Source organism: Acomys russatus, chromosome 6 (assembly GCF_903995435.1).
Source record: "Acomys russatus chromosome 6, mAcoRus1.1, whole genome shotgun sequence".
NCBI lineage: Eukaryota > Metazoa > Chordata > Mammalia > Rodentia > Muridae > Acomys > Acomys russatus.
The window spans coordinates 73,640,607-73,666,694 of NC_067142.1; the positions used below are offsets into that span (position 1 = coordinate 73,640,607).

Consider the following 26,088-nt stretch of genomic DNA (forward strand, 5'->3'; position numbering starts at 1 on the left):
GGATGAGCCTCACTGTCCAGTCACTCCATTATGCACAGCAGCAGTCCTTTCTTCTCTCTCCACAGCGAAGGCTCTGAGGTAGGTGCCTGCTATCTCTTGCAGCTGTTCCCATCAAACTGACCCTGATTCAACTTATCCGGTCTTCCCTGCTTATGAATCTAAGTAAGCAGTATGCTCTGTGCCTGGAATCCTCAGTCGGTAGCGAATGCCATCTCTGGCCATCACATCAGTGGATTTGGAGAAGAAATGGAGGATGGGCTGTATGTAAATGTTGTCTTTGCCCTTATAGGCAGAGCCTCAGAACTACTTTTTAGGCGGAGGTCTGGGAATATGGGGTACATACCTTGTAAGCCACATGCCTGATTCACACAGCGGCACCCTGGATCCTCCTGGGGGCTAGTGTATGCTACCTTCCCTAGCTCTATCCTCTGAAAGAGGCAAGGTGTCCACAGGAATTGCTTATGTCTAAGTAAACAGTGAGCCCCAAGCAGTTAGGAAATTGGCTCTCTTGCCTTGGGCCATATTCCAACAGAGAGACACTGGGGGGAGGCTGTGCAGGTGGAGTCCAGAGTTCCATGCCGCTAAGCAAGCTATATGTACATTAAGGGCAAGTATGGTGGACAGAAAGGGTCACTGTTGCGTTCAGTGTATTTGTAAGTGGGGAACACACTAAACAAAATAAGGGTGATTTCTGAATCACTGCAGGTGTACAAAGAATAAGACAATGAAAGGTGTTAGGATGCATCTTCCCACCTCTGAAATCTGAGACACCCTTGTCATTGTCACCAGGGTAGCCACCGACAGGCTTCAGAGCCCTCTCCTGCTGGTCAGTGAGCAGCTTGCTCTCTGACTGCCCAGCTGTTACAGCTGTTGTAGTCACGAAATATATAATTTTCAGGAGCTGTGGAGACAACTCAGTGAGACAAGCACTTGCTTGCTATGAGAGTCTGAGGACCTGAGTTGAGGTGCCTGGAACTCAAGTGAAAACAAACGAGTAGAGAGTGTCTATAATGCCAGCGCTTGCACGGTCAGGGCCCAAACAGACACAGGAGTATTCAAAGAAGCTCAAGGACCAGCTGGCTTGGCAGAGAGCAACTGACTTTCAAGGTGATCCTCTGACCTCCATATGTGCCATGGCACACACATGCCCATACTCACAGATGTGCAGAGACACAAATGTTTTAGAAGAAGAAGAAGAAGAAGAAGAAGAAGAAGAAGAAGAAGAAGAAGAAGAAGAAGAAGAGGAGGAGGAGGAGGAGGAGGAGGAGGAGGAGGAGGAGGAGGAGGAGGAGGGAGGAAGAAGAGGCAGAGGAGGAGGAGGAGGGAGGAGGAGGAGGAAGAGGAGAAGGAGGAGGACACACAGTCTGTTTTAGGCTTAGTACCAGCAGAATGCGGGGGATTTCCTTCTTCCTGAACTGTAATGAGTAAGGAATAAAAGCATGGAGGCTTGCCCCATGATGCCTCACTATTTTTGCTTTTCTCTGAGCAAAAGGCTCAAAGTGTGGCCATGTCCAGCAAGGAAAATGGTTTTTGCCTTTCTTTTTTTGTATTTTAGGACAGGGTCTCATGGGGCCCGGGTTGGCCCTGAGCTCAGCATGTAGTGAGGGCGGCCTTGAACTTCAGTTTCTCCTGTTTCCACCTCCTGAATGGCGTGATCACAAGGGTGCTCTCACCACATGTGGCTAAGGAAAGCAATCCTTACACAGAAAACCCTGAGAGAAGCATAGGTCTCAGATGGGGGAGAACTTGAGAAAACTCAAAGTGTAGAAGGTATTGGCCTGTTCCTTTTGGAGCCACACGCACACGTCCACATCCCACCCTGCCCTTAGTGGGGGCTATGCAGGGTACTGTAGGTGGAACAGGGCAGATCTGGTAGTGGTGGGAGGCAGGGATGTATCATCCAAGCCTGGGGAAGCCAGCTGCAGATCGCTTCTCAGGAGTAAGATCTGGGCAGGAGGGGATCATGAGAAGAAGACTAACTAACTAACTAACTAACTAACTAACTAACTAACTAGCTCAGGGACCACCAGGATTACACAGATGGCAAGTGGAAAGGAGGAAGAGATTACTAATGAGTGAGGCAGGAAGAGTTTGAAAGCTGCCCAGAAGCCGAGGCCAGTGACTCACATTCTGATCAGCAAGTACCGGGAACTGGAGAGGCTGTGGTTCTTGGAACTTTCAAACATCATCTTAGAAGGATGACAGCCACCACTACTGAGCATCTTCCATCTCCCAAGCCACACGCACACTTATCTGCATGAAAGCAAATCAGCTTGGCCAAGTATGGACAGGTCTCCTATTACTGAAGAGAAGGGGGACTGAGTGAAGAAGCCTTGCTAATGCTGAGTGGCGGGCATACAGCAGGACCCAGAGCCAGAGTGCTCACAAGTACACCCACGTTCTACTATTATCTCAGGGCCAGTTACCCGCTGTGCCTCCAACTTCTCCCTGGTCTAGCTCTGTATCCTTTTCTGTGTTATCCTGGGGCTTCAAAGGGAGATATTGAGGGTCTGGTGAGTAAAAGCATTTACTGAACAATCCTGAAGACCTGATCTCTAAAACCTATATTAAGGTGGAAGGAGCCAACCAGCTCCCAAAAGACGTCTCTGGCCACCACATGCACGCTGTGGAATGCACCCTCCTATACACCATACACATGCAATGAATAGACTTTAAATATGAGTTAAAATGAATAAAATGTTGACTCAATAAACACTACTAGATATGAAAAAAATGTAACCTTGCACTACGTAAGTGACATGAGTATAAAGCCCCAAAACATAAATTTTGAATAGAAAACACAGGTAAAGAGATCTTCGTCCTCTTGGATTAGGCAAAGATTTCTTACACAGGGCATCAAAGCCTCATGTACACAAGTAGAAGGCTGATAGGAGACTGCATCCAAACCCAAATGTGTACTCCTTATAGACTGTCAAGAGGCTGAAAAGAGAAGACATAAGTGGAGGAAAACAAATTGTATAATGTATGCTTGGTATACAAAGAAAAAGACTCTCACAATCCAGCAAGAAACCACTGGATATTTTTTCAAATAGGCAAAATATTTGAGCAAATGTCTTCAAATGAGATATATGTGTAAAATACACTCATGGGTATACGATATGATATATTTGAGAGAATAGTCATTAGCGATTACTGATTACAAATTAAACTCCCGACCACAATGTTGTATCATCACACATCTATCAGGACGACTGACTGAAAATAAAGGCAAGAAAGAAAAAAAAAAAAAACCAAACAAACAAACAAACAAACACACAAACAAAAAAACAACCTGCCAAATCAAGGGCTGACAAGAATGAGTCACAATTGGAACTTTCAGTCACAGTTGGTAGGAACTGAAATGCTGTTGTCACTCAGGAAAACAACCCAGCAAGATCAAGCTAAACATATATTTGCCATATAACTCAGCAATCCCAATCCTAAATATTTATCTGCATGAAATGAAAGTTCACATTCATCCTCTGCAGTTTGGGTGGAAGCATAAGTTAGCATAACCATTATGGGGCACACTATGGAGGTCCCTCAAAAGCTAGAGTACAATTACTTTATGATCTGTGGATCCGACTCTCAGCTATGCCTCCATGGGAACAAGACGAGAACACCATGGTGACATAAGTCTGTCCCGTGTTCACTGCAGCACTGACCTCAACAGCTGAGAATGAAACCACCCTGCGCCTATCACCTGACAAGTGCATAAAGAATACATGTTTAGATATATACATGTGTATGCATATATGCAATGGAGTACTGGGTGGCCAAGAGAAACAGAAGGAGCCCATGTCATTGGCGTGAACATGGGTGGAACTGGAAGTCAATGTGGTAAGAAAGACAAGCCCGGTGGACACCACATAAACACACTCACATGCAGAATCTAAAAAGGTCGACCTCACAGAAGTTAAAAACAGAGAGCTGGGAACACAGCTCTGTGGTAGAGCACTTGCCTAGACGGTGTTGGTGAGACCTAAGTTCAATCCCTACCACTGAAAAAAGGCTGACAGCAGAATGATGGCAAGCAGGCACAACAGGGAAGGGTGCCATGAGGAGAGGCTGACGACAGGTGCCAGGTTATAGTTAAGCCCGGCTTGGAAGACAGGGACTGGTAACTATATAGCTATAAATAAATAAATAAATAAATAAATAAATAAATAAATTGAGGAAGAAATGGTTTTAAATGTTTTGCCATAAAATAGTGATAACTGTTGGTCATAGTTACTTTTTTTGTCAACTCGACAGAAATCTAAAGATTCATGGAAAGCGTAAATCTCAAATGAAATGCTTTTATCAGAATGGCCTGTGGGTATGCATGTCTGTGGAGCATTTTCCTAATTGCTGATTGATAAAGGAGGGCCCAGTCTTTTCTGGGTGGCACCATGCCTGGGCTGTTAGGCCTGGGTTATGTAAGAAAAGCAGCTAAGCAAGCCATCAGGAGCAAGCCAGTAAGCTGCATCTGACGGCTCTGCTTCAGTTCCTGTCTCTAGGTCCCTGCCTTTGGCTCCCATCCTGACTTCCCTCAATGATGGATTTGATCTGAGAGTTGGAAGATGAAATATTACCAACAAAGACAAATGAGGGAACCTTGAGGGGTGAACAGTGGAACTGTTGCCCTAAAGATGGCAGTACCAACTTCACGCATTTGTCGGAACTACTGAAAGAACTGTACAGTACAAAAGGGAAATTTTACTAAACACAAACTGCATTCTATTTTTTTTAAATACATGGATGGTTTATCTCTTATGGATTTATAGAAACAACACAGTAAACCAGAAAAGGCCATATTATAGAAAGCCCCATTACCTCATCTATTGAATGGGAACAGAGAGATCACAGCTTACACAAGCTGCAGAAAGTAGAGATGCAGCATAAAGGAACCCAGTTAAACACCTCACAAATGTTGGATATCACCAAAACTTCAGCAGCGATTCCAATCTACCATGCTCTTTGAAGAAGGTGTACTTTATAATGTTCCTTGCGCATAGCTGTGGGCAGTGCACAGGGCTAAGTGCAATGATCCATTCCTAGAAAGCATATTCTCCAGATCACATCAGCAGTGGTTGCTGAGCCATGGACTGGGGGCTTCATGTTAAGGCATGGTCTAAGACAGTTCCAGTCCAGTGTGGCCCAGAGTTTGGGTATCTTTGGAGTAGACCAAAAGCAAGTAGATATTTACAGAGACTGGAAGGTTATAAGATGGCATTTGGGTCACCATGGATTGTAGGGTGACCCTCTTCTTAAATGCAAGGTGGACTCTGGGACCCAGTTGGGCAGCAAGAAGACCCCTAAGGGTCTGCTTGGAGAAAAGCACAGCAGCATCAAACACTGTGAAGCAGGGACAGCATATTGTACAACAAACACAAAGGTCACACTAATGACTTCCCAGGCAAATGATGGTCCATGGTACCTGCTTAGGTGTCACCGGGTGCTTCATGGCAACTCAGCAGACAGGAGTCTGGGTTACAAAGTCAAGAGCCCCTGTCTTTGTTAACATGGTGTTACCATGGACACCAGCCATCTCTGCATTCACTCCTGAGAAGCCCATCCCTGCTTATTTAGAAAAGCAAGAGGAGGTCTGTCAACAAGATGGTTCAATAGGTAAAGGTGTGTGTGTCCAAACCTGAGGACCCGAGTTCGATCACCTAGAGAAAACTGATTTCTGCAGGTTATCCTCTGATCCTCCACATGCACACCCCCTCAAATAACACACACACACACACACACACACACACGGGGGGGGGGGGTGTGCACATTCTTCAGTCCTCTGCTAAATATTTCAAATCTTCCTGAAGATAACATACCTTGCCCATGATGAAAACTTTAGAAACAGGAAACACAGTCTGCTTAGATTGTTAAAACTTGAAATGTAAAACAATTCAGAACTATCTGGCCTCACCATCCTGTCACAAGGCAATTCTGCTCGTAATTAACTTAGCAAAACAGGAGAAGGCAACAGGAAAAAAAAAGCCATCTTGGTTTACTAATGACTTTCAAGTAATTGCTCACATGTCAAGTGGACTCAAGTTACCAGAATAACACTCTTGGACAGAAATGTCTGCATCTCTTTAATACAGCTTTAATCTTACATTGCTCTCTCTCTCTTGAACAAGCACAGCTTCTTCCTGCTGCCCCCCTGGCCAGGTGCCACAGTTAGGAGGCACAGGGCATCCAACATTTTCGGGAAGTGAGGTTGGCCATCCTGCATAATGCCCACATGCCCTCGGCAACAGTGTCGGGTGGGGATGGGGCCAGCTAGAAGGGCCCCAATGTTATCAGCCATGCAACTACCCTTTGACTTTTCAAAACGCACACAATATCACCTAAGTAGATGTTAAAAGACCTTAGTTATAGAAAACAACACTAGGGAAGGAGTGTCCATTGGAGCATTGGGTTTTGTCCTAGGAAGATGTAAATGTATTCTTGCAATGAATCAAACCAACAGAGAAATGCATCTCAGGATGACATCATTGTTTAACCTTCTTAATTCTTTAAGATATAATTTTAAATTATGTCAATATGTCACATTGGGGGATATTATAAAAATCATGTATTTGGATGGCCATCGAATCTGACACGAATTCAGGCTCGGTGTGAGGATAACTGTGACATGGCTGAGGGACACATGTGTGCTCAATCCTACAGCATCTGTGAATTCTGAAGCTGCTGTAGCCTCTGTGTACTGAGAAGTCCAGGGTGAATCAGCGATTTATCTAGGCCATTATGAAAGAGATCACCGAGCACGTGTTCTGGAGACTACTCTGTCTGTGTCACTTATCTCTCAAATAAATACAAAAATGTATGGCTGTTACATGACATACTCAGATATTCAAACATGTAAATATGTGCTTGTGTGTGTACACACATGTATGTGAACATAACTGAGGTACAGAAAGGAAGATGGAGGAAGATAAGCAGTTGCTATGGTTCACTTAAAAGTATGGCCTACACATGAGCAAGCAAGCCAGCAAGCAGCACTCCTACATGACCTTTGCTTCAATTCCTGCCTCTAGATTCCTGCTGAGCTCGCGCCCTGACTTCCTTTGACATAGTAATAATGTAGAAATGTAAGCAAAATAAACCCTCTCCCTCCAATAAAAAATAAAGTTTGTAAAATTAAAAAAAAAGTATACATAAATGTTTATTACTAGGCTTATAGTTATTATGGCAGTATTATCTAACTTGCTTTTACAGTCAATAAAGATACAGACACCTGATGTATTTTAGACCAGCCTAGTTTCACCTGGGACAAGGCCAACATTATCTCCTAAGCTGTCTTCATTTACATTCCAGCCTCCATCCCATGCCATCTGCTTCTAATAATTTCTATTTCATTTACTTCCCATGCATAATCCCAAAGTACTTGCTAAGGTTGTTCATCTGGGCCAGTTCTTTCATGTGGGACTTCAGAATGCCTCCTCTGGGCCCACGTGGCTCTTTCCTATCCCATGGCGATTTCCCCTCCTTCCTCCTCCACCCAGTCTCCTCTCTGTTCAAAGCCCAGGAACCTTCACCCCGCCCCTTCCTTTTGCCTTGTGCAGGCACAGGCCTTTTATTCAGCCAATCAGGGAGGCAAGGTTCAGGGCATCAACTAGATATTGTGAGCCAATAATCAGCATCAAAATACAGAGCATGGGATCAACTCCAAGGAAGGGTAGATAAAGGAAGTTGATATTTGCAAAAGAAAGAAGTAAATGTCCATCTCTTGGGGGCGTGACGTTAGAGAATATAAAATACTGAGCTATGAGTTGGGAGTTTATTCTGAGCACTAACCCAGAGCAAAGTAAAGGCAATGGAATAGGAGTGTATGAGAAAGTACACTCTAACACAGAGTGTGGTGTGGATGAGAAGAAAGAGCCAGAAGAAGAGTCAGGGGTTACTTCATAATCTGTTATGAAGCGGACTGTTTGAGCGGACTGATAGACATGGCAACTTATTTTTATTTTAGTAAAGTGTGTGTGTGGGGGGGGGGCTGGAGAGATGGCTCAGTGGTTAAGAGCGCCACCTGCTCTTCCAGAGGTCCTGAGTTCAATTCCCAGCAACCACACGGTGCCTCACAACCATCTAATGTAATCTGATACCCTCCTGCAGATAAAGCACTCATATGAAATAAATAAATCTTTAAAAAAAAAAAAAAAAGTGTGTGTGTGTGTGTGTGTGGTGTATGTGTGTGGTATCTGTGTATGTATGTGTGTGTGTGTGTGTGTGTGTGTGCAGTGTATGTGTGTGCGCATGAGTGTGGTGTATACAAATGCGTATTCAGATGCCCATGCCTATGTATGCATAAGAGGAATATGAGGAAGCCAGAACAGGACACTGGGTGCCTTCCTCTGAAGCTCTCTGCCTTACACCCTTGACACAAAGCCCCTCACTGAACTTGAAGCTTGCTGCTTGCAGCTGGCCTGGCTGTCCAGCAAGATCACGGGATCCTCCCGTCTCCGCCCTCAACTCTGGGGTGACAGACATTCATGGCTGTGCCAGCTTTTATGTAGGTGCTGGGGATTCAACCTCAGGTCTTTATCCTTGCACAGCAAGCTCTCTTACCCCCTAGCAACTTCCTCAGCTCCTAGCTGTGGTATTTTAAAAGAATTAAACGCATTTGGCTGTAGAGAAGAAACAGTGACAAGTGAACACAATCTTTTTTTCTTCTTCCATTTTGGGGTGTGAGGAGGCAATAAAGCATGCAGCATCTAGGGAACCATGTTACGCACAATCACAGACTTGTGGAAACAATCAATCCCGTTTGGTCTGTTCTGGTTGTGTTGTCTTGGATCCTGACCTGGGCAAAGACAGAAGAGATTCCTAAGCATTTCAAAGCCTCCCTAAAGGTGGTCAGTTTTATTTCTTCCAGACATTAAGTTGATGCTGACTGAAAAGGGCAATTCCACACATGCACATTGTACATGCTGCTAGTAGGGCTTCTGCCTTCCTAAAACAGGAAACCACCAAACCCCAGCGCTGTGCGGCTGTAGGTACCAGCTGAGGACTGCGCCTCGCAGAGGGCTGAGGTAATGAACTCTCCAGGTTCCAAGAAAAACCACCTTATCTAGGACTGAAGAACAGTTAATTTTGACTGTCCTGGGATTCTGAATTTATAACCTTTGGGGAATGTGCTAAGTTGTTAATTTACCTGTGGGTATTTTCCCTCCGGGCAGATTAACACTGGGGAGACTTGAGAAAGGGCATGCGTGTCACTAAGCAGGACAACATTCTCAGAGAAATAGGAATTTGAAAATAGAACCAGGTTTATGCCTCTGTATATGTACATATCCTGCTTACCTCCACATGGACACACGGGACAATAGTGCTTGACTGGCCACAGGATACCAACGTTTTAGCCACAGACTCAGGAAAAAAGAGTCTCTCCCTGGAGTGGGTGGGTCTCATCTAACCAGCTGAAAGCCTGCACAGAATAAGGAGGCTGGCTTCCTATCAACCAAGAGGGAGCACTTTCCACAGACTGCTTTCACCGGGACATGGGTCGTTCTTACCCTTGGCTTCACACTGAAATATCAACTCTTGGTCTTGAGCCTAAAACTTCTGGTCTACAATTCATGCCAGTGGCTCTCCTGGGGCTCCAGCTGGCCCCCTGCAGATCTTAGGATTTCCTAACTTGCATAACGTTGAGAGCTGGTTACAATCAACTGACACAGCATTATAAGCTCCATGGTATTACAATGTTGCACAGTGATGCCGTGGATGCTGTAGCATTATTGCAAAATAAATTACCAGTATAAAGAACTGCCTACTGTGCTGGCAACAGACTCAAGTAAACACACAATCAAGTATAACGTGCAGTGGTCAATGAGTGACTATACTACTGGTTTCTTATGCTGTATTTTGTGACTTTAGAGTACACTGACAAAAATCAGCTCACCACAGTAAGTATATTGTGTTCCTACAAACACAATGACAAAATCACCTAATGACAAACTCCTTAGAATGTATCCGACTGTGAAGTGACATATGACAACTACAACTGCACCCACACACGTGTACACACACACACACACACACACACACACACACACACACACACACACACACACACACTGTTTCTCTAATAAACTTTTAGTTCAACAGAATAGGACAGTGAAAAATTGTCTCAATGGAATGAGGAGTTTCTGGACTGGCTACCCAAAGCCATTCACACTCTTCTTCTCCCAGGGGAAAAGCTGACGTATAATGGTCCAGCCTCTTTTACAGCTACAGGCAGTCACGTGACTTAAAAGCCCACATCCCTTGCTTCCTGGCCTCTATAGCCCTTTCTTTTCCCTGGCTGGAGCTTGGACACACCAAGTCGGTGCAGGGGACATCTTAGGAAGATGGGGACAAAAGTTACATGCTAGAGTGAGAAGCTCTCCAGAAGGAGAAGAACTGACCCGGGCCTGTCTTAGTTACTGTTCCACTGCTGTGATGAAACACCATGACCAAGGCAATTTATAAAGGAAGCATTTAGTCAGGAGCTTGATTACAGTGTCAAAGAGTTAGCACATGAGCATCATAGTGGACAGGCATCGTGACAAGCATGGTGGGCAAGCACAGCGGGCAGGCATGGTGACAAGCATGGTGGGCAGGCATGGTGACAAGCATGGCGAGCAGGCATGGTGACAAGCATGGTGGGCAGGCATGGTGACAAGTATGGTAGGCAGGCATGGTGACAAGCATGGCGGGCAGGTATGGCGGGCAGTCACAGCACTGGAGCAGTAAGTAGATGAGAACTCATATCTGATGTGCAAGCTCAGGCAGGGAGCAAGACACTGGGCCTGGTGTGGGCTTTTGACACCTCTCGGTGACACAACTCCTCCAGCAAGGCCACACCTACTCCAATCACCTCTTAAAATCCTTCCCAAAGAGTTCCACTGACTGGGCACCAAATAGTCAAATACATGAGCCTATTGGGGCCATGTTCATTCAAACCACCATAGGAACTCAGTCTGGTGGTGCAGGCCTATTACCATAGCTACTCAGAAAGCTGAGTCAGGAGGACCATGCTTTGGTAACTTTGTAAGATCCTGTGTTACAATAAAAATTAAAGTGAACAAATTAAAATAAACATTAAAAATATAGCTGAGCATTTCTGTAGCATCTACAAGGCTCAAGGTTCAATGTTCCAAATGCTCACGCGTGTGCACACACATACACACACACACACACACACACACACACACACACACACACACACACACCAGATTTATGGCCTGGGAGCTTATAGTGAGGTTGATGACTAGCTACCCTTGGATTACTGCTCCAGAATTACTTTTAGCAGACCTCACCTATCAAAAGCAATTTTGTTTCTCTTTATTTGTGGGCAGACAGTTTCCTAACCATTATAGTTAAAATAAAGCAAATGTGAACACAAACTGATCTCAAATGAAACACATTCATTCATTCAAGAATTCTTTTCTTTTAGAAATATTTAAAAATTTTATTGATTGAATGTGTGCGCGCATGCGTGCGTGCGTGCGTGCGTGCGTGTGCAGGGGCACGCACACACCAGAGAGAACATGTGAAATTCAGAGGACAGCTTGTGTGTTTGTTCCCCCTTCTCCCATGTGGACTGTCAGGCTGGGCAGCAGGTATCTTTCCCCTGAGTCATCCTGCTGGCCCTATTCGGGAAGATTTCAAAGACATCTTGGGAAATGAAGATAAATTAAAGCCTTCCAACTGAGGGCTGTGGGGAGAAATCATGCTGGCTCCACTCCAGAGCACAGTCTGCAAGAAGGGGGGTCCCGGGGGGGGTTCCCCTGTGACTTCTGGCATAACACTAGAGTAGGCTAAATCTTGGTGCTATCTATCTAGCAGATCCAACATTTCCAACTTGATTCTTGATTCTTTTTTTTTCTTTGAGACAAGGTCTTACTGTGTAGCCCTGGCTGACTTGGAACACACTTTGTAGAACAGACTGGCCTTGAATTCATAGATATCCACCTGCATTTGCCTCCAAAGTTCTGGTATTAGAGGTGTGTGCCACCATGGATTCTTGAATTAAAAGCATGTGTAACATTCCCAGTTCTTCACCCCACGCCCCAGACAAGGTTTCTCTGTGTTGCCTTGGCTGTCCTGGACTCACTTTGTAGACCAGGATGGCCATGAACTCACAGTGATCTCCCTGCCTTCTACCTCCCTGAGTGCTGGGATTAAAAACATGCACCACCTTGCCAAGCTAAAAATGTTTAGCCCAGGCTGGCCCCAAACTCATGATCCTCCTGCCTCCGCCTCCTTCAGCAAATCCTACTGGTGTGCTCCACCACAACTGGCCACCACTCCCAGTTCTTAAAGTTACTTTTAATGCAAACCCAATTATATCTACTGTTTCTAGTATTCAAATGGGCTCATGGTCCTTTCTCAAGAAGTCACAGCAATCACCTCTCCCCAGTGACAGTGACGACAGAGACCACAGGTGGCCACAGGATAGGGCAAGAATACTTTGGTTGAGCCAATGGATCTGAAAGAGAGACCTGGTCCTGTCACTTTTTTCTTTACGTCATCCCGGTGGCACATCTCTGAACCTGTCTGATTTTGCTTCCCAATTTATGTGTAAGTATGGACGTTAAATAAGATAATGATCATAAAAGACACCAGTACAAACGCCCTACAGAAGTGAGATTGTATCAGACAACCCGATTGCGTGCAAACTAAAGTAAATAAGTTCAAAATGAGGGCAGTATATGATGAGTAATTGGAGAGCAGCTTATTATCTTTATGGCATTTCTTTTGGCTCTTCTTCCTTCCTTGGAGCTGTGAGATAAGTGAGCTCTGTCTGATAAAGAGCTGCAGAAGAGAGCCGTAGGGAACGAGCTTAAAAGAACTGAAAAGACAGAATACTGCTTGGTAGGTTTATTGCTGACCGGTAACTGTTTTCAATCATAACATAATTCAGGCTTTTTACTGTATGCTCTAACAGCCCTCTGGCCTTTCATATCCTTTTAATTACATGTTTAATAACATCTATATTCCCAAGATACTCTAAGTGCCATAAATCTTAAATCTCACCTTGACAGGAGACAAAGGACCCATGAAATAAGGAGGCAGTGCTCTGTTCTGCTTACTGATACACATGGGAGCAGGGTGCGCAGCAGCAAGGTTCCCCAAAAGACCTTCCAGACCCCACCGTGGGCTGTCGCAGTCGGCTTTCGTGCCACATACCTTGTCCTGTGTCTGGCATCGGATACAGTCGCATTCGAAGCAGTACTGGTCCCTCAGCTGCTTCCGGCGTTCCTCACTGGTCATCAGCATGTCCAGGTAGCAGATGGTGAGCTGTGGGGACGGAGAGGGAAAGGCTTTCGTGGCTGGTGTGCTCATTTTCTTCTACTGTTACCATCACTGCTAACAGGTGTAGGAGGGAGGGCGCCACCTACAGCCTCTTCCCCAAAGGATGATAACGCATTTTCTTCTTGTGCACCTCAGTGTAAGCAGACACTAGTACATACTTAGGTAAATAGAGTTAGGTTTATAACCTCAACACACTTTGTACTTTAGCTTCCCCTCCCTTTCATTAAACAGTAAAACATCAGGAGCTATTTCATGTTTGGTATCATTAAGGTTTTGGTCACCTGATGATCACAGTATTAGAGAAACCACCTTCACTCTGGCCATCAGTGAGTGGCATATGACGCAGCCAGATTGGCCTTAAATACTGGCTCATTGTAGAGCTGTCCCCTGGAATGTAGGGCCATCTATATTTGACAGTTTTGAAACTGGGAGCTTATTTCATCACTTGTGTAGTTTCTCAAAATGTGAAATGATTTTCAAAGAGGGGATAGTGTGGTGTCAGAAGGTGCCTGAGGTGGATTTCCTCGGGCCTTTCAAACACAGTAACTCAGGCTGGCCTCAGAAGGTGGGCGGTCAAGGTGAAAAGGCAGACTTATAAACTCTGAGGACTGCCTGAGAGTCCACTTTGGGTCACTGGCCTTCAGGCAACACCATGGGCATAAATGCATTTCCACTTGACCTAATCCCCAACATACAAAAACCAAAGTCATGACATCAGAACAGAACTCTTACTCCCCTCTCCAACCCCCCACCCCAGAGCATCCCTAGTTGGGGGAGGGTGGGCAATACTCCTATTTCATGCTGTCCAGACTGAACCCTTGGTGTCTCCCCTGACTCTACCACCAAAACCACCCAGAAGTTCTGCTGAATCTACATTAAAATTGTATCCAGAACTGACCACTTTTAATCTTTCCCAATGTTATATTCCAACTTGGCCTACCACCCTCTCAGGATGGATGCCCCCACCTCCACCTCCACTACTCTCCCTAAAAGGAATTTCTCTGTATTCTACCATCTAGCCTTCAACAAAGTCAGACAGGCTTTCTTCAGTTTGAAATACTGCAACAGCGCCCCCTTTTGTCCAAGGAGAGCGAAGATCTCACAGAGCAGCCCAAGTGTGGCCGTGGCTTGTGTAGGCTCTAGTCTATGCTGAAATAGAGAAGAAACAGAGTCCTTGCTTACAGACTTGTTTACTACTTTGGTAAGAAGTGTGTGTGTGTGTGTGTGTGTGTGTGTGTGTGTGTGTGTGTGTGTGTGTGTGTGTGTGTGCGTGCGCACGCGTGCGCATCCATGTCTAATGATAAACATTGCTTTGTTTTGTTTACTGTTTAAATTTTCATTTTTCTAATTTGTTAAGAATGCAAGTCTGTGATGACCCAAGTAAAATAATGGCTCTTTCATCACTGGGTACTGAGAAGCACCAGCTTCAGATAAGCTCCCCCGATTCCCACTCTGAATTCATGTCCTCTCCCTAAACATTCGTTCTCCCTTCTCTTGGCTCTTACTGCCTCAGCTAGTTTGGCCTTTTTGCTGTCCCTTCATATTCCCACTTCAGACCTGAGTTCTCCCAGATCCACCAAGGTGGCCTCCTTGGTCCTCTTCAGTTGCAATCAAATCCCATTTTCTCAGGGAGGCCTAACTTACAGCCCATTTAAAATGCCAACTGGTTCCCACCACACCCAGGCTCTTCCCCTCGTCCTTGTCTGGGTTTGCTTTACTCTTGTAAAACATACCAGCATGTGTTGTACTGTGTAAATGACTTATTTATCTGCTTTCAAATGCAGAAAGCAATTATGGGGTATGAGTGGTGGGGGAAGAACGGGGTACTGTAGGGACAAGGACAGCAGGATCATCTGCTGAAAGAGATGACAAAACTCCCTAGGGCGAACACGCTATGTGGTTTTTTTCCCTATACTGAAAACAAAGTGTCACGTGTCTACTAAACATGATTTTACTTGTTTGAAGTCAAGGATATGCAATGAAGGCATGACAGAAAATGACTTGAAGGCGGTCTCCTTAAAGCTCCATGAGGAGGAAGTCTGGCCAGCCACATCCTTAGGATCCACTCCATCACCAGGGACAGAATACACACCCTGAGCTGACTCCCTGGCTTGTAATAGGGTCTTTGCATGTTAGAAAGCTATGGGGTGCCACCTTCCACAAGAGAACACGTGCCCCAGAAGTGTAAACCTGGTCTTGCTGAACATTTTCTGTGAGTGTGGCACTCCTGCAATAGCCTGCAGCAGTGAGAACAGTAGAGGGACTGAGATTTGCTTTGGACCCGATTCAAGCCTGATGCTCCTTCACCTGGACAGGCAGCCCTTGGCGGCAGAGCCTAACAGCAGAAGGAGCCGATACAGCCCCCATCGCAGAACCTACAGAGCATAAGCAGCAGCGCCAAGCAGTGGTGGCACCTGGGCTCCTTTGGCCAAGATGATGGTCACTTTCTTATTTTTCCCATCTTTCTCTTGCATGTTGATCTGAAGACAGGGGCCACCTCAGAAGTGAAAGGGCTCTGGTAGAAGGCCAGTTCCCATGAGTTCCAGAGAATACCACACTCTGCGGTCCAAGCAACCAGTCTCTAAGCATATATTCTGGAACATTCCAATTGGGCAGTGTGGGCACTCATCCTATATCCTCAGACACTCTGGTCCTGGCTCCTGACACAGCAGGTGACTATGCTCCCTCCAGAACTCATCACAGGACCCCAGCCCAAAGACCAAGAGTCACTCACCCCTGCTATCAGATCAGGCCAATGGCACAAGTTCTTGAGTAGTTACAAACTACCATAAAGCTACCAACTCCACAGTGTATAGCTCCAAAACTCCACTGTAAGGGCTAAAACTCATAAAGGGTTGTGCCAGGCAGTGAACGGACAAGAGACTATTCGTTTCATTTAACCCCAATTAACAGATTCACAGTCTTTCTGAGCAGCCTGTAAGTGCTTCCAGACTGTACCCCAGCAATGACTCCCACTGCTGAGAGTGAGGGTGTGGGGTATTGGAGGGTGAGCATACGCCCTAACTTTCACAGCAGCCTGCAAGCATTCCTCTTTGTGAAGACTTCAGACAATTTTTCCCTGCCTATGGATGGAGCCACACAAGGCTTTTTCCATCTATATCGATTGTAGGTCTACATCCTAGCCTCAATGTCTTTCCTTGTGCCTCAAACACTGTCTTGACTGTATAGCCGTGTCTCTGAAATGTATGACAGCACTGTGATTCTGTGCCCTGCTGTTTCCTCGTTTGGTGCCCTTTCCCCACCCTCATCCTTCGTGATTGGCTTAAAAATGTCCCTTCCAGCTAGGTCTTGATAGGGGTTCGAAGTTTAATGCCTATATTCTCCTTGGCTGGTGCCTTAGTTTGAGGAGGACCCCAAGACCCAGATCTGCCTGTCATGAAGTTCTTCTTGTAGGTTTCCACGACCCTGTGGGTCCTACTATTTCCCCATTCTTCCATGCTACTCTTGCCTAAAGTCTCAATAGGATGTCCTCTCCTCTGACCCACTTTCTTGGTAAGTAAAGTTTTTCATGGGACATATCCCTAGGACTAGTGTCTTGATATAAGTGAGTATATACCGTTTGTCTCTTTTTGCTTCTGGGTGAACTCACTCCTGGCGGCACTCAGAGGAAGGATAGCAAGTTACCAAGAAGAGACTTGATATTCCAAGAGCATATATAGGGGGAGGAGGTCTCCCTCAATCATAGACATAGGGGAGGGGAGAAGGGGGAAGCGGGAGGGAGGGAAGAATGGGAGGAAACAGGGGAAGGGCTAACAATCGAGATGTAATATGAATAAATGAATTTTTAAAATGTAAAAAAAAAAAAAAAAAGAAAAAAGAAAGAAAGAAAAAAAAATGTCCCTTCCCAGCCGGGCATGGTGGCACACGCCTTTAATCCCAGCACTTTGGAGGTAGAGGCAGGCGGATTGATCTGAGTTCTAGGCCACCCTAGTCTACAAAGTGAGTCCAGGATAGCTAAGGCTACACAGAGAAACCAACCCCGTCTCAAAAACAACAACAACAACAAAAACAAAACAAAACAAAATGTCCCTTCTCTCACAGATAGGGTCTTACAAACTAGACTGTATCAAAGCGGAGGGGCTCAGTGGCAAAAACATTTTAGAAGCACACAGCCAACTTGAAATGGCAGCTCAATCATTTTATCAGCCAAAGATAAAGGCCTTTATTAAAGGCTCATAGATTTGCGAGTTTAAATGGAGCCATTGCTCACTACATGCAGGGCTCATTTAGTGGGTGCACACATACGAAACTTGGTCATTGATCAACCGATGCTTTAATGGCACAGAACAAAATCGCATTAAAATATTAATGCCCTGCCCACTGCTCTGCCACTTAAGTGTAACTCTTATGGGAAAATGCATAAATCATTTCCAGCTCTAGAGAAATATCATGGAGGTTTCTGGGCCTTGATTATGGTGCCTCTGATCAAATCGCAAGGCAGAGAAAACCCTTTTCCCTGAAACCATCTTTCCTGCCGGTAATGAAGTGCGGAATAAAACCAAATCTTCTTCTTGTTTCTGTAGTACACTGTCACAGTTACACATTTCCCCAATACTAGCTCCGAACTGAAAACAAAAACAAAACCCACCTCTTTTAGAAGTCAAGCCTAAACGTCTCCTCTGTCCCTTCTCTTTGTCACACAAATTCTATTAATTCTGGCTTATAAATATTGTACTCTTTACTTCCTCTATTCTGAGGCACCAACTGGCCTCCTCCTGACTTCAGACTGTCATTGTCAACCCCTGCCTGGAGGGACAGCCTGACCCTCATTCTCTTACTCTTTCCACGCCGTCCTTCCTCTAAACTTCAAGGATGGCCCATCACCTCGCCCTCTCCCCTCTGCACATAGCCTCCCACATAGCAAACACTCGGGAAATCCTCTGGTGAACAGCATTCTGTAAAAAAGCCCCAGCCAATTTCCTCCAGTGCTAGTTGCAATGGACTCTTCAGTATATTGATATGAAGCATTTCTTTTCTTTTCTTGTTTTTGTTTTGTTTGTTTTTGCTTTTGTTTTTGTTTTTTGAGACAGGGTATCGCTGTGTAGCCTTGGCTGTCCTAGACTCGCTTTGTAGACCAGGCTAGCCTCGAACTCGGAGTGATCTGCCTGCCTCTGTCTCCTGAGTGCTGGGATTACAGGCGTGCGCCACCACACCCAGCCATGAAGCATTTCTTGCTCGCTGAACTTTCCACTCAGTCTCTGGCTTCTGTCTCTTTGCCTAGAACACTGGTCCCTATATCGTCTAACTGTATCTTTACAGATGCTTTCAGATACAGAGGCCAATTCTCTGTTGTCCTTAACTGTCTCCCAACCCTGGCACCTTAATATGCCTCAGGTGCTCTGTTCTGAGTGTCTATGAAGCATGCTTATGCCACCACATTTCTCATATTCTGTTACTGCCTTCCGTTCTGTGTCGCCTTCCTCCCCATGAGAAGGTCATTCTGATACACGCTGTCCTTGGAGTTTCTGGAATGCCCGCCCAGCTCCTACCACCCAGCCAGCCCTCTGTGAATTTGTTACATGCTTTAGCAAACAAAGATGACTGAAGAAAGAACCAGACAGCCCTAATCCCCAAACGCTTAAAAATTGACATTAGGGATATTGATATGTTCAATTCATGCAAATCACAACCCTCCTAAGTAATGGGGCCCCAGGAGATGCTGAGCGGTAAGTTACAGGAGCTCCAAGTTCTTTCAACCAGGACTTTACATGATGGTGCCCAGGCTGTCTGGCTGACTGCTCTGAGCCATGAGACTCTCAGATGTTTCATAGCCTAAGCATGTGTAAGGGGCAGCCAAAGGTGAGGCTGAACCACAAACATTTCTGTGCACAAAGGGAGCACAGGCAGTTAATTTTTTTGACAAGAGGATGCAACCAGGGGCTAGAAGAAGAGTCCTTGGTAAGCACCACAGAAGGGAAGCATGTCAGTCTTCAGAGCCCAGCATTAAGTCGGACCACTTCCACTGGGCAAGTGGAATCATTTACTCACTGCCCCAGAGACAGCGGACAGAAAAAAGTGAAACAAATAACAAACAGGCATTTGCTTATTTTTAAAACTACCTAAAAACCAACCAAGAAGAATAATTGATAGCCAAGCTTAGAAAGTCCCAACCCCTTCTCATAGTTTTTCTTATTTGTTGATGTTCTTCCAGTGCTAGGAATTGAACCTGGGACACTGTACATGCCAGGCACTCTACCACTGAGAGATATTCTAGCCTTTGCTTGGTAAAAACATCATCACCATCACCAGCCACTTTTGCCTTTTAATGACTTACGATAATACATCTTAATTGTCAATTTGACTGCATTAAAATAAGACTAGGAAATGAAGAAAGCACCTTTGCTGCATAGCTATGAGGGAGTTTCCAGTGACAAGCAGATCAGCAGAGCTCTGACATAAGTGCAATCAACTGACGTATTTAAAACTTGAATAGACTATTGGGAAGAGGCACACCTGAGGAAGGTGGGACCTGGTTGAGGACATGGGTCACTGGAACTACACGGCTCTCGTCCCCTCATTATAGCTCCACTCCGTCTACCATGATGTCAACTATCTCACGCTTCTTCCTGGCCATAAGACAAACAGCCCTTGGTACATGGTCCAATAGCCACAATGTACTTACTGCCTTGCTACAGGCTCAGAAACATGAGGCCAACTGGCCACAGACTGAACCCTTCAAAACATGGAGTTAAATAAATCATTCCTCTTTCTAAGTTGTTTATGACAAGTCACAAAAGTACAAAAGTGACAAGCATACTAATAGGGCAGAACATAGAAGAAGTTCCCTTTTTAGCCCACCTTGAAGTCACATGACCCAGGAGAAATAAATCTGAATTCTCCATAGCATCAGCAAATATCCCAGTGCTCACTGGTCCCAAGGACAGGAAATTCAGCAAAAGATGCTGCATATGAGGCTGTGTACAAATAAGTTTGAAGGGAGTCTTGTCAAGGCCAAATCCCTGTCTCTATAAAATATGGTATCCCAGTTTAAGTTTTATTGGAAGAGTGCTGCATAAATGCCATAAAAGCTTATGGCCCTCCATTTTCCTTGCAGTAAATATCCACTTTAGCAAATTGGGAGGCGGGAGAAAACAGAGTTCTGGAAAACACGACTATGACCAGAGCTCAGCACGGGCAGTGACCGTGCAAACTCCAGGATGACTCTGTGTGGCCCAGACGCTGTGGAACGGTCTATTTGTTCTTGCCTGTGGGATCTCAGGCTCCTGTAAAGGTCCCTCACCCGAGACGCTAGATTGGTCATCTACACAAAGTCATACCCGCAAATCCTGTTTGCCCCTTGTATCTATGCTGCAACCATCACCCAGAAATGTTGATGGGTTTTCAAAAGCCCAATGGCAGAGGCCTGAAAGAGTGAACCATCTATGATTTCTAGTACAGAATTCAAATTAGCTTCAAAACGTGCCTAGTGCCTTTCGGGGGGGAAGCCCTAGGGATGCTACTGACAAGCTGGGTTGCCTCCCTGCCCATGGAGGAATGGCTGTTTGCTAGGATGTGAGAGGCAGCTGAACTGTCGCTGTCAACAAGATTTAATGACTCCCATGGATGTGCATAAGACACACAGCCTTTGTCATAGAAGAACATCTTTCAAATATATGCCACGGGACGACTATCATGAAGAAACCCAGTGACCAAGACCGCCCCCCCCCAAAAAAAATGCACAGATTCGTCTACAGTTTGGTTTATGACTGCTTCAAGTGTCTTCCTGGTGGCGGGGCAACAAGGAGTTAGCTGTAGCTGGCTGTAGAGGGGCTGTGCTGAGATGGGTGCTGATGAGCAGGGAGGGCGGGGAGTGGGAGGCATGGGTTTCCTTACCTCCTCTCCTGCCTCAATTTCCCGCACTGCACGCAGTAAGAGGTGGGGCCCATTGAACACAATCGAGCAGTTGGGGTCACAGCTGTGATTCAGCAAAGACATACTGAAGGAAAGAAAAAAAAGGGGGGATCATCAATGCTCAGAGCTACATCAAAAGGACACAAGAGTAAAAAGACACTTTGGGGGGGAGGTGGGTGTGGGGGGGCAGTCCTGAGATGGGTCTGTTAGAAATGGAGTGAGGACTGGGTTTTTGGAGCATCCATAGGCAAGTCTCTATACTGCTTCATATGAAGTCCAGTGCTTTTCATAACACAGGCTAATTAGGGAAATTTGATAATAAAATAATTATTTAGGAGGATGGGTCACATTAGATACAATCTGATAAGGTAACCCAAATGAAGGGTGTACTGGCACAGTAACTTGTAAAGAGATCATCTCTGAGCTAACAAGGCATATCAGCAACCACAGCAGTCACCTGGGGCGCTCCTGACCCACAGAGGGTCTCACTGTTGAGCTTGCATAGGGGAGAGCTATGCTGCTGCTAGATGCCCACGCTGAAGAATAAGCAGGGGTACAGGCTCTCAGTAAGTCCTGATGCATTCTGGGAAGGAGAATGCCACTTTCTTTTCCTGGAGGTTTCATGTGGGAAATGCAATGACTTTACACTGTCACCACGGACTGACAACTGAGCATGGACTGTGTGGGAAGTACTTCCTCAGTCCTGGAGCTGGGTGACCAGACTCAGTCACCACAACAGCCTTGTCAGGACCGTTAGCAGGTGAAGAGGCAAATGACGAAGGATGAGATGGCTTATCCAAGGATGTGCAACTTAACTGGTGACTGAGCTGGAAGCAGGTGGCCCGAGCTCAGAGGCCACGCTCTGAAGCCCTCTGCATTGCTGCTTTCTGATACCTGTGCTATGAATAGACCTGATCTGCAACCAGTGACACGTATGGGTACTAAGAGAGGAGGCTGAGTCTCAGATGCAATTACTCAGAAGACGCTCTATCTGTTTGTATGGATTTGTAGGAGCATCAAGACGGAATGAACATCAGGATGGGCCTAGTACTGGGCTCTGTGCCATCTAACAGCTCCAGATAAAGGTTGCTATGGTGATAGCTAAGGAACAATACAACAGGCTACTCCTGATTGCTCCTGAGCCTCTTCTAGGGGTGAGTGGAAAGCATGCTACCACCAAGGTGACACTTGGCCTATTGGCACCGTGCTGCAAGTCTCGTGGGGCAGCTGTGTGCCTCATTACAGGAGGCAGAGGATGACGCTCAGGGGAGATTTGTAAGGATAACTGAACTTCAGTGCCATTAAGCCTCAACCTACCCCAAAGTCTGCCTGAGAACAAGTGGCTAGGTATGAAGTCTACCTGGTCTTAATACCATAGTACATAACGTGGGTTATAGGATTTAACATTTTTATAGCCTCTGGTAACTTAGTACTGAGTTTCACGTTTGCCTGTTGAGCCAGCTGCCACTAAAGCCTTTCTAATGACCTCTGAAAGGTTGGAGAGCTGGGTGGGAGTTGGTTTGGGCTGTCTGCCATACCTGGGGTACAGGCCCACGCCGACCTCCTGCATCTCCGCGTTGCAGATGGTGAAAGAGTTGCAGATCACCTGTGGAAAGAAGATGGGTCGCTGTGAGATGTCTGCCTGAGAAATCTCACAGCCCAGAGCACAAAGGCCTGAGACTTGGGGGTGGGGGTGGGGTGCTTGGAAAGGTGTCCTCAAGCCTGGATGCTGTATAACTTTAAAAACCATTTCTCTAAGGCACGCTTCCCAATGCTGGGGAAACACACAGCTCCGCGAAGCACAGAAACGATTGGCTGTAGGCTAACCCCCTCCCCCAACCCACATTCTACAACCCCATGCCCGAAATTCAAAACACAAGTAAGCTACTTATTAAAAACTAGGCTCCTGTGACATTGCTGTTTTCAGACTGCCTGCCTGGTCCAAAAGCCCCTTTATCTAAGGAATACAGCAGCATGTTTGTTTTTATTCCTGCAGAGTGAAGTGCACCCTTGAGGGAGTCTGTGATCCAAGCTGCCCGCAGACCAGGAGGAGGACAGGAAGTTGCTCTGTGGAGCTGCAGGACTTACCGGACACACAGAGCCCCCTAACCTGGTCTGTGGCGTGTTCCTGTGCCCTTTCGGCAGATAAGGAAAGAACGAATGAAAAAAACATAGCCGCTATACACAAGGACCTTTAAAACCATGTTTGTTCAGGAGGTAAAGTAATGTGTCAGGAGCCACAAAGAAAATGCCAAGAGCTCTGGGCTTGAGTCAGTGGTCTAGATTCCGGCACAAGACAAAACCCAGACAGACATTGGGAAAGAAAATCAAGGTCCCTGCTTTCACAGAACCTTAGCTGTATATGATGACAGACATTGTTTAAAAGAAGAAATCCCCAAGACAGGGAACTTCTCACTTGTGGAGAATTACTAAGGAAAAAGAATAAAATAAATGAATGTGAAGAATTCTGGGAAAGAAGCTGCATCTGCAAAGCAGGTTGATTGACTGATGACTACTTAGAATCTCGGTGCTTTGGAGAAGTTGGAATGTCACAGGCCCAGAGCCTAATTACAATTTCTCCTGCTCTATGTCTGAGGCATTCCTGGCCTACCTTGGTATCAGACCTAACACCCTGAGATACAGATAAAGCCTCTGGAAAGGATTAACCTAGCCTTATTCTCCACCAATCAAAGTGCTAAGACTTCTCCACGCTGCTATAACCTGCTCTCTAATGTTTCCATCAATGCATCTTTTAGAAATTCTCAATTTATTACTTTGTTCTGTTACTATAAAAGCCGCAAGAAACTATTTCAACATTGCAACATGGAAACTGAGGTAACTTAAATCTGTGGTTCCATGCCACAGCTGGTCATATTGGCTCCAGAATAAACTATCTCGTATTCCCTTTGAGGTGAGAGCTGTGTTTTTATGACATGGACATGAAAAAAAGAGGTAAAGAACTGGAATAAGGCGGCATGGAAACAAGGAGTGGAAGGGACCAGTGAGCCTGGGCTTCAGTGTTGAGGAAACTGTTGCAGCTACCCATGTGAATTATGGGGGTGTGGATTCCAGGCTCTTGTGTTCCATCCAGAACAAAGGACTATTCCGGGCACACAGGGTTAGAAAGAGAAGCAGAGACAGTTTATTAGGAAAGGAAATGTACTTCTGAGTACAGGAGTGAGCTAGTGGGCTGAGAGGAAAGCCCAAGGCCCTGGGACACAGGGCAAATGACCCTTTGCAGTACATTTTCATAACCGCCATTTGTGCAGCAGAACTTTCTGGAGCATGCTCAGTTCCTTACATGAAGCCCAGGTGAGGGAGGGCTTCCCGTCTCTCGTCAACTGGCTTCCTTTACACGCTAATCTTGATGTAGCTTTCTTTCCCTTCTGTTTATTCCACACACACAGAGGTGTAAGTCACCAGAAGAAACAAGCAACAAGTGCAAAGGCCTTGAGGTTTAGACTGGGCCTACACAGCAAGAACGCAAGCCGATAAGGTGGGAGGAGGCAGAGAGGTAGGTAGACCATACAGGACTTGACAGCTCTGTTAGGAATTTTAAGTGAGACTCTAAGCCAAGGAGTTCATGGGTCTGATTTCTGTTTGTAAATGGTCGCTATGCACAGAACGAACTGTTCAACGGTAAGCATGCACGTGCAATACACAGATCAGACGTCACTTCATAACCCAGGCAATGGCTTGGACACCGGAGTCGGCAACTATGCCACTGGCTCCCTGGGGTGCTGCTGATGGGGATGGAGTCACGGATAAACTTGGGGTTTAGTCTATAAGTGGCTGATCACGGCTGTTATTTATTAAGCGAAGGAAGAATGCAAAAGGAACAAGTTTGGCACTCAGTGGGGCTGGGGGGGGGTGGTGGCTGGCTTTGCTTCGTTATGGTGAATTTCAAATTGCCCAGGGCTACCTCCGAGCGCAGGCTAAGAATGAACAAATGGGGTTTGGGGAACAGGTAGGGCCAGAGATATAAATTTAGGATGAAATACAAAAAGCCCATCAAAAGGAAAGGAGACACAACCATGCTTGAGACAGACCATGCCTACAAATGAATGCCGACTTGTTAGAGAGTTTCTGTACAGAAAAGGCTGAGACAGCAAACTTCTCTGTCAGATTTACAGGAGGGGACAGAAGGTATGAAAAGGTACTCAGTTCTTTGAGGAGCCTTTACTGCTCCAAAAGGCTCTTACATGAAAGCTAAGCACTGTGCCATTATCTGCCTCCCCCCTCCCCCCCGCCTCCTTCTCTCTAAAAGTCTGATAAAACTACAGCTTCAAATCAAAAAGTAAACTGGTGCATAGACACATTTTAAACAAATTCTGGTTGAATTGCTTTACGGGCATCTGTTTTATATTAAGCCACAAGAGCATATGCCCATATATACGGTGGATGATAAAAATACAAGGCTAAAGATTCTGTGGTTGTTTCTTGAAATTTTAAACATTCCTAAATAGCTGTGAGCTTGAGGGATGTGATTACAGATTTTAAATTTTAAAACATATTTAACAGTATATTCAGAACAGCAGGGAAAGAAATCCACCAAGAAAGAGTCAGACCAAGCAAATCAAACTTGCTAACATTCTAATGAAATAATTTCACCCCCCCCCCCGAAATTCGATACAAACTAAAGGTTTTTCCAAAGTATTCTTGTTCTGATGAACTCCATAAGGATGAAAACCTAACAAAGAAACACCAGCTTGGTGTATTTCTCTGGGACACATTTCCTCAGCTATGAGCCTATTTGATAGTTTTCATGCCTTTAGCAGCATTTAACACACTGGACCATTGTCCACTGATACCCTGGCCTACACTGCCCACTGGTGCCCTGCCCTACACGGCCCACTGGTGTACTGCCCTATACTGCCCACTGGTGTCCTGCCCTACACTGCCCACTGGCACCTTGGCCTACACTCCCCACTG

General features: G+C 45.7%; 1 protein-coding gene across 2 annotated transcripts in view; it reads right to left on the bottom strand.

Annotated features, from left to right (window-relative positions):
• Smyd3 (SET and MYND domain containing 3) overlaps positions 1-26,088 on the bottom strand; it is a 549,174-nt gene that overhangs the window by 115,184 nt on the left and 407,902 nt on the right. For both annotated transcript variants that reach the window (XM_051147983.1, XM_051147984.1), the window contains 3 exons: positions 22,695-22,762; positions 21,139-21,241; positions 13,159-13,269 (listed from right to left, as the gene is read on the bottom strand). In XM_051147983.1, the coding sequence (XP_051003940.1) occupies positions 13,159-13,269; positions 21,139-21,241; positions 22,695-22,762 (282 nt within the window). The remainder of the gene's footprint in view (positions 1-13,158; positions 13,270-21,138; positions 21,242-22,694; positions 22,763-26,088) is intronic.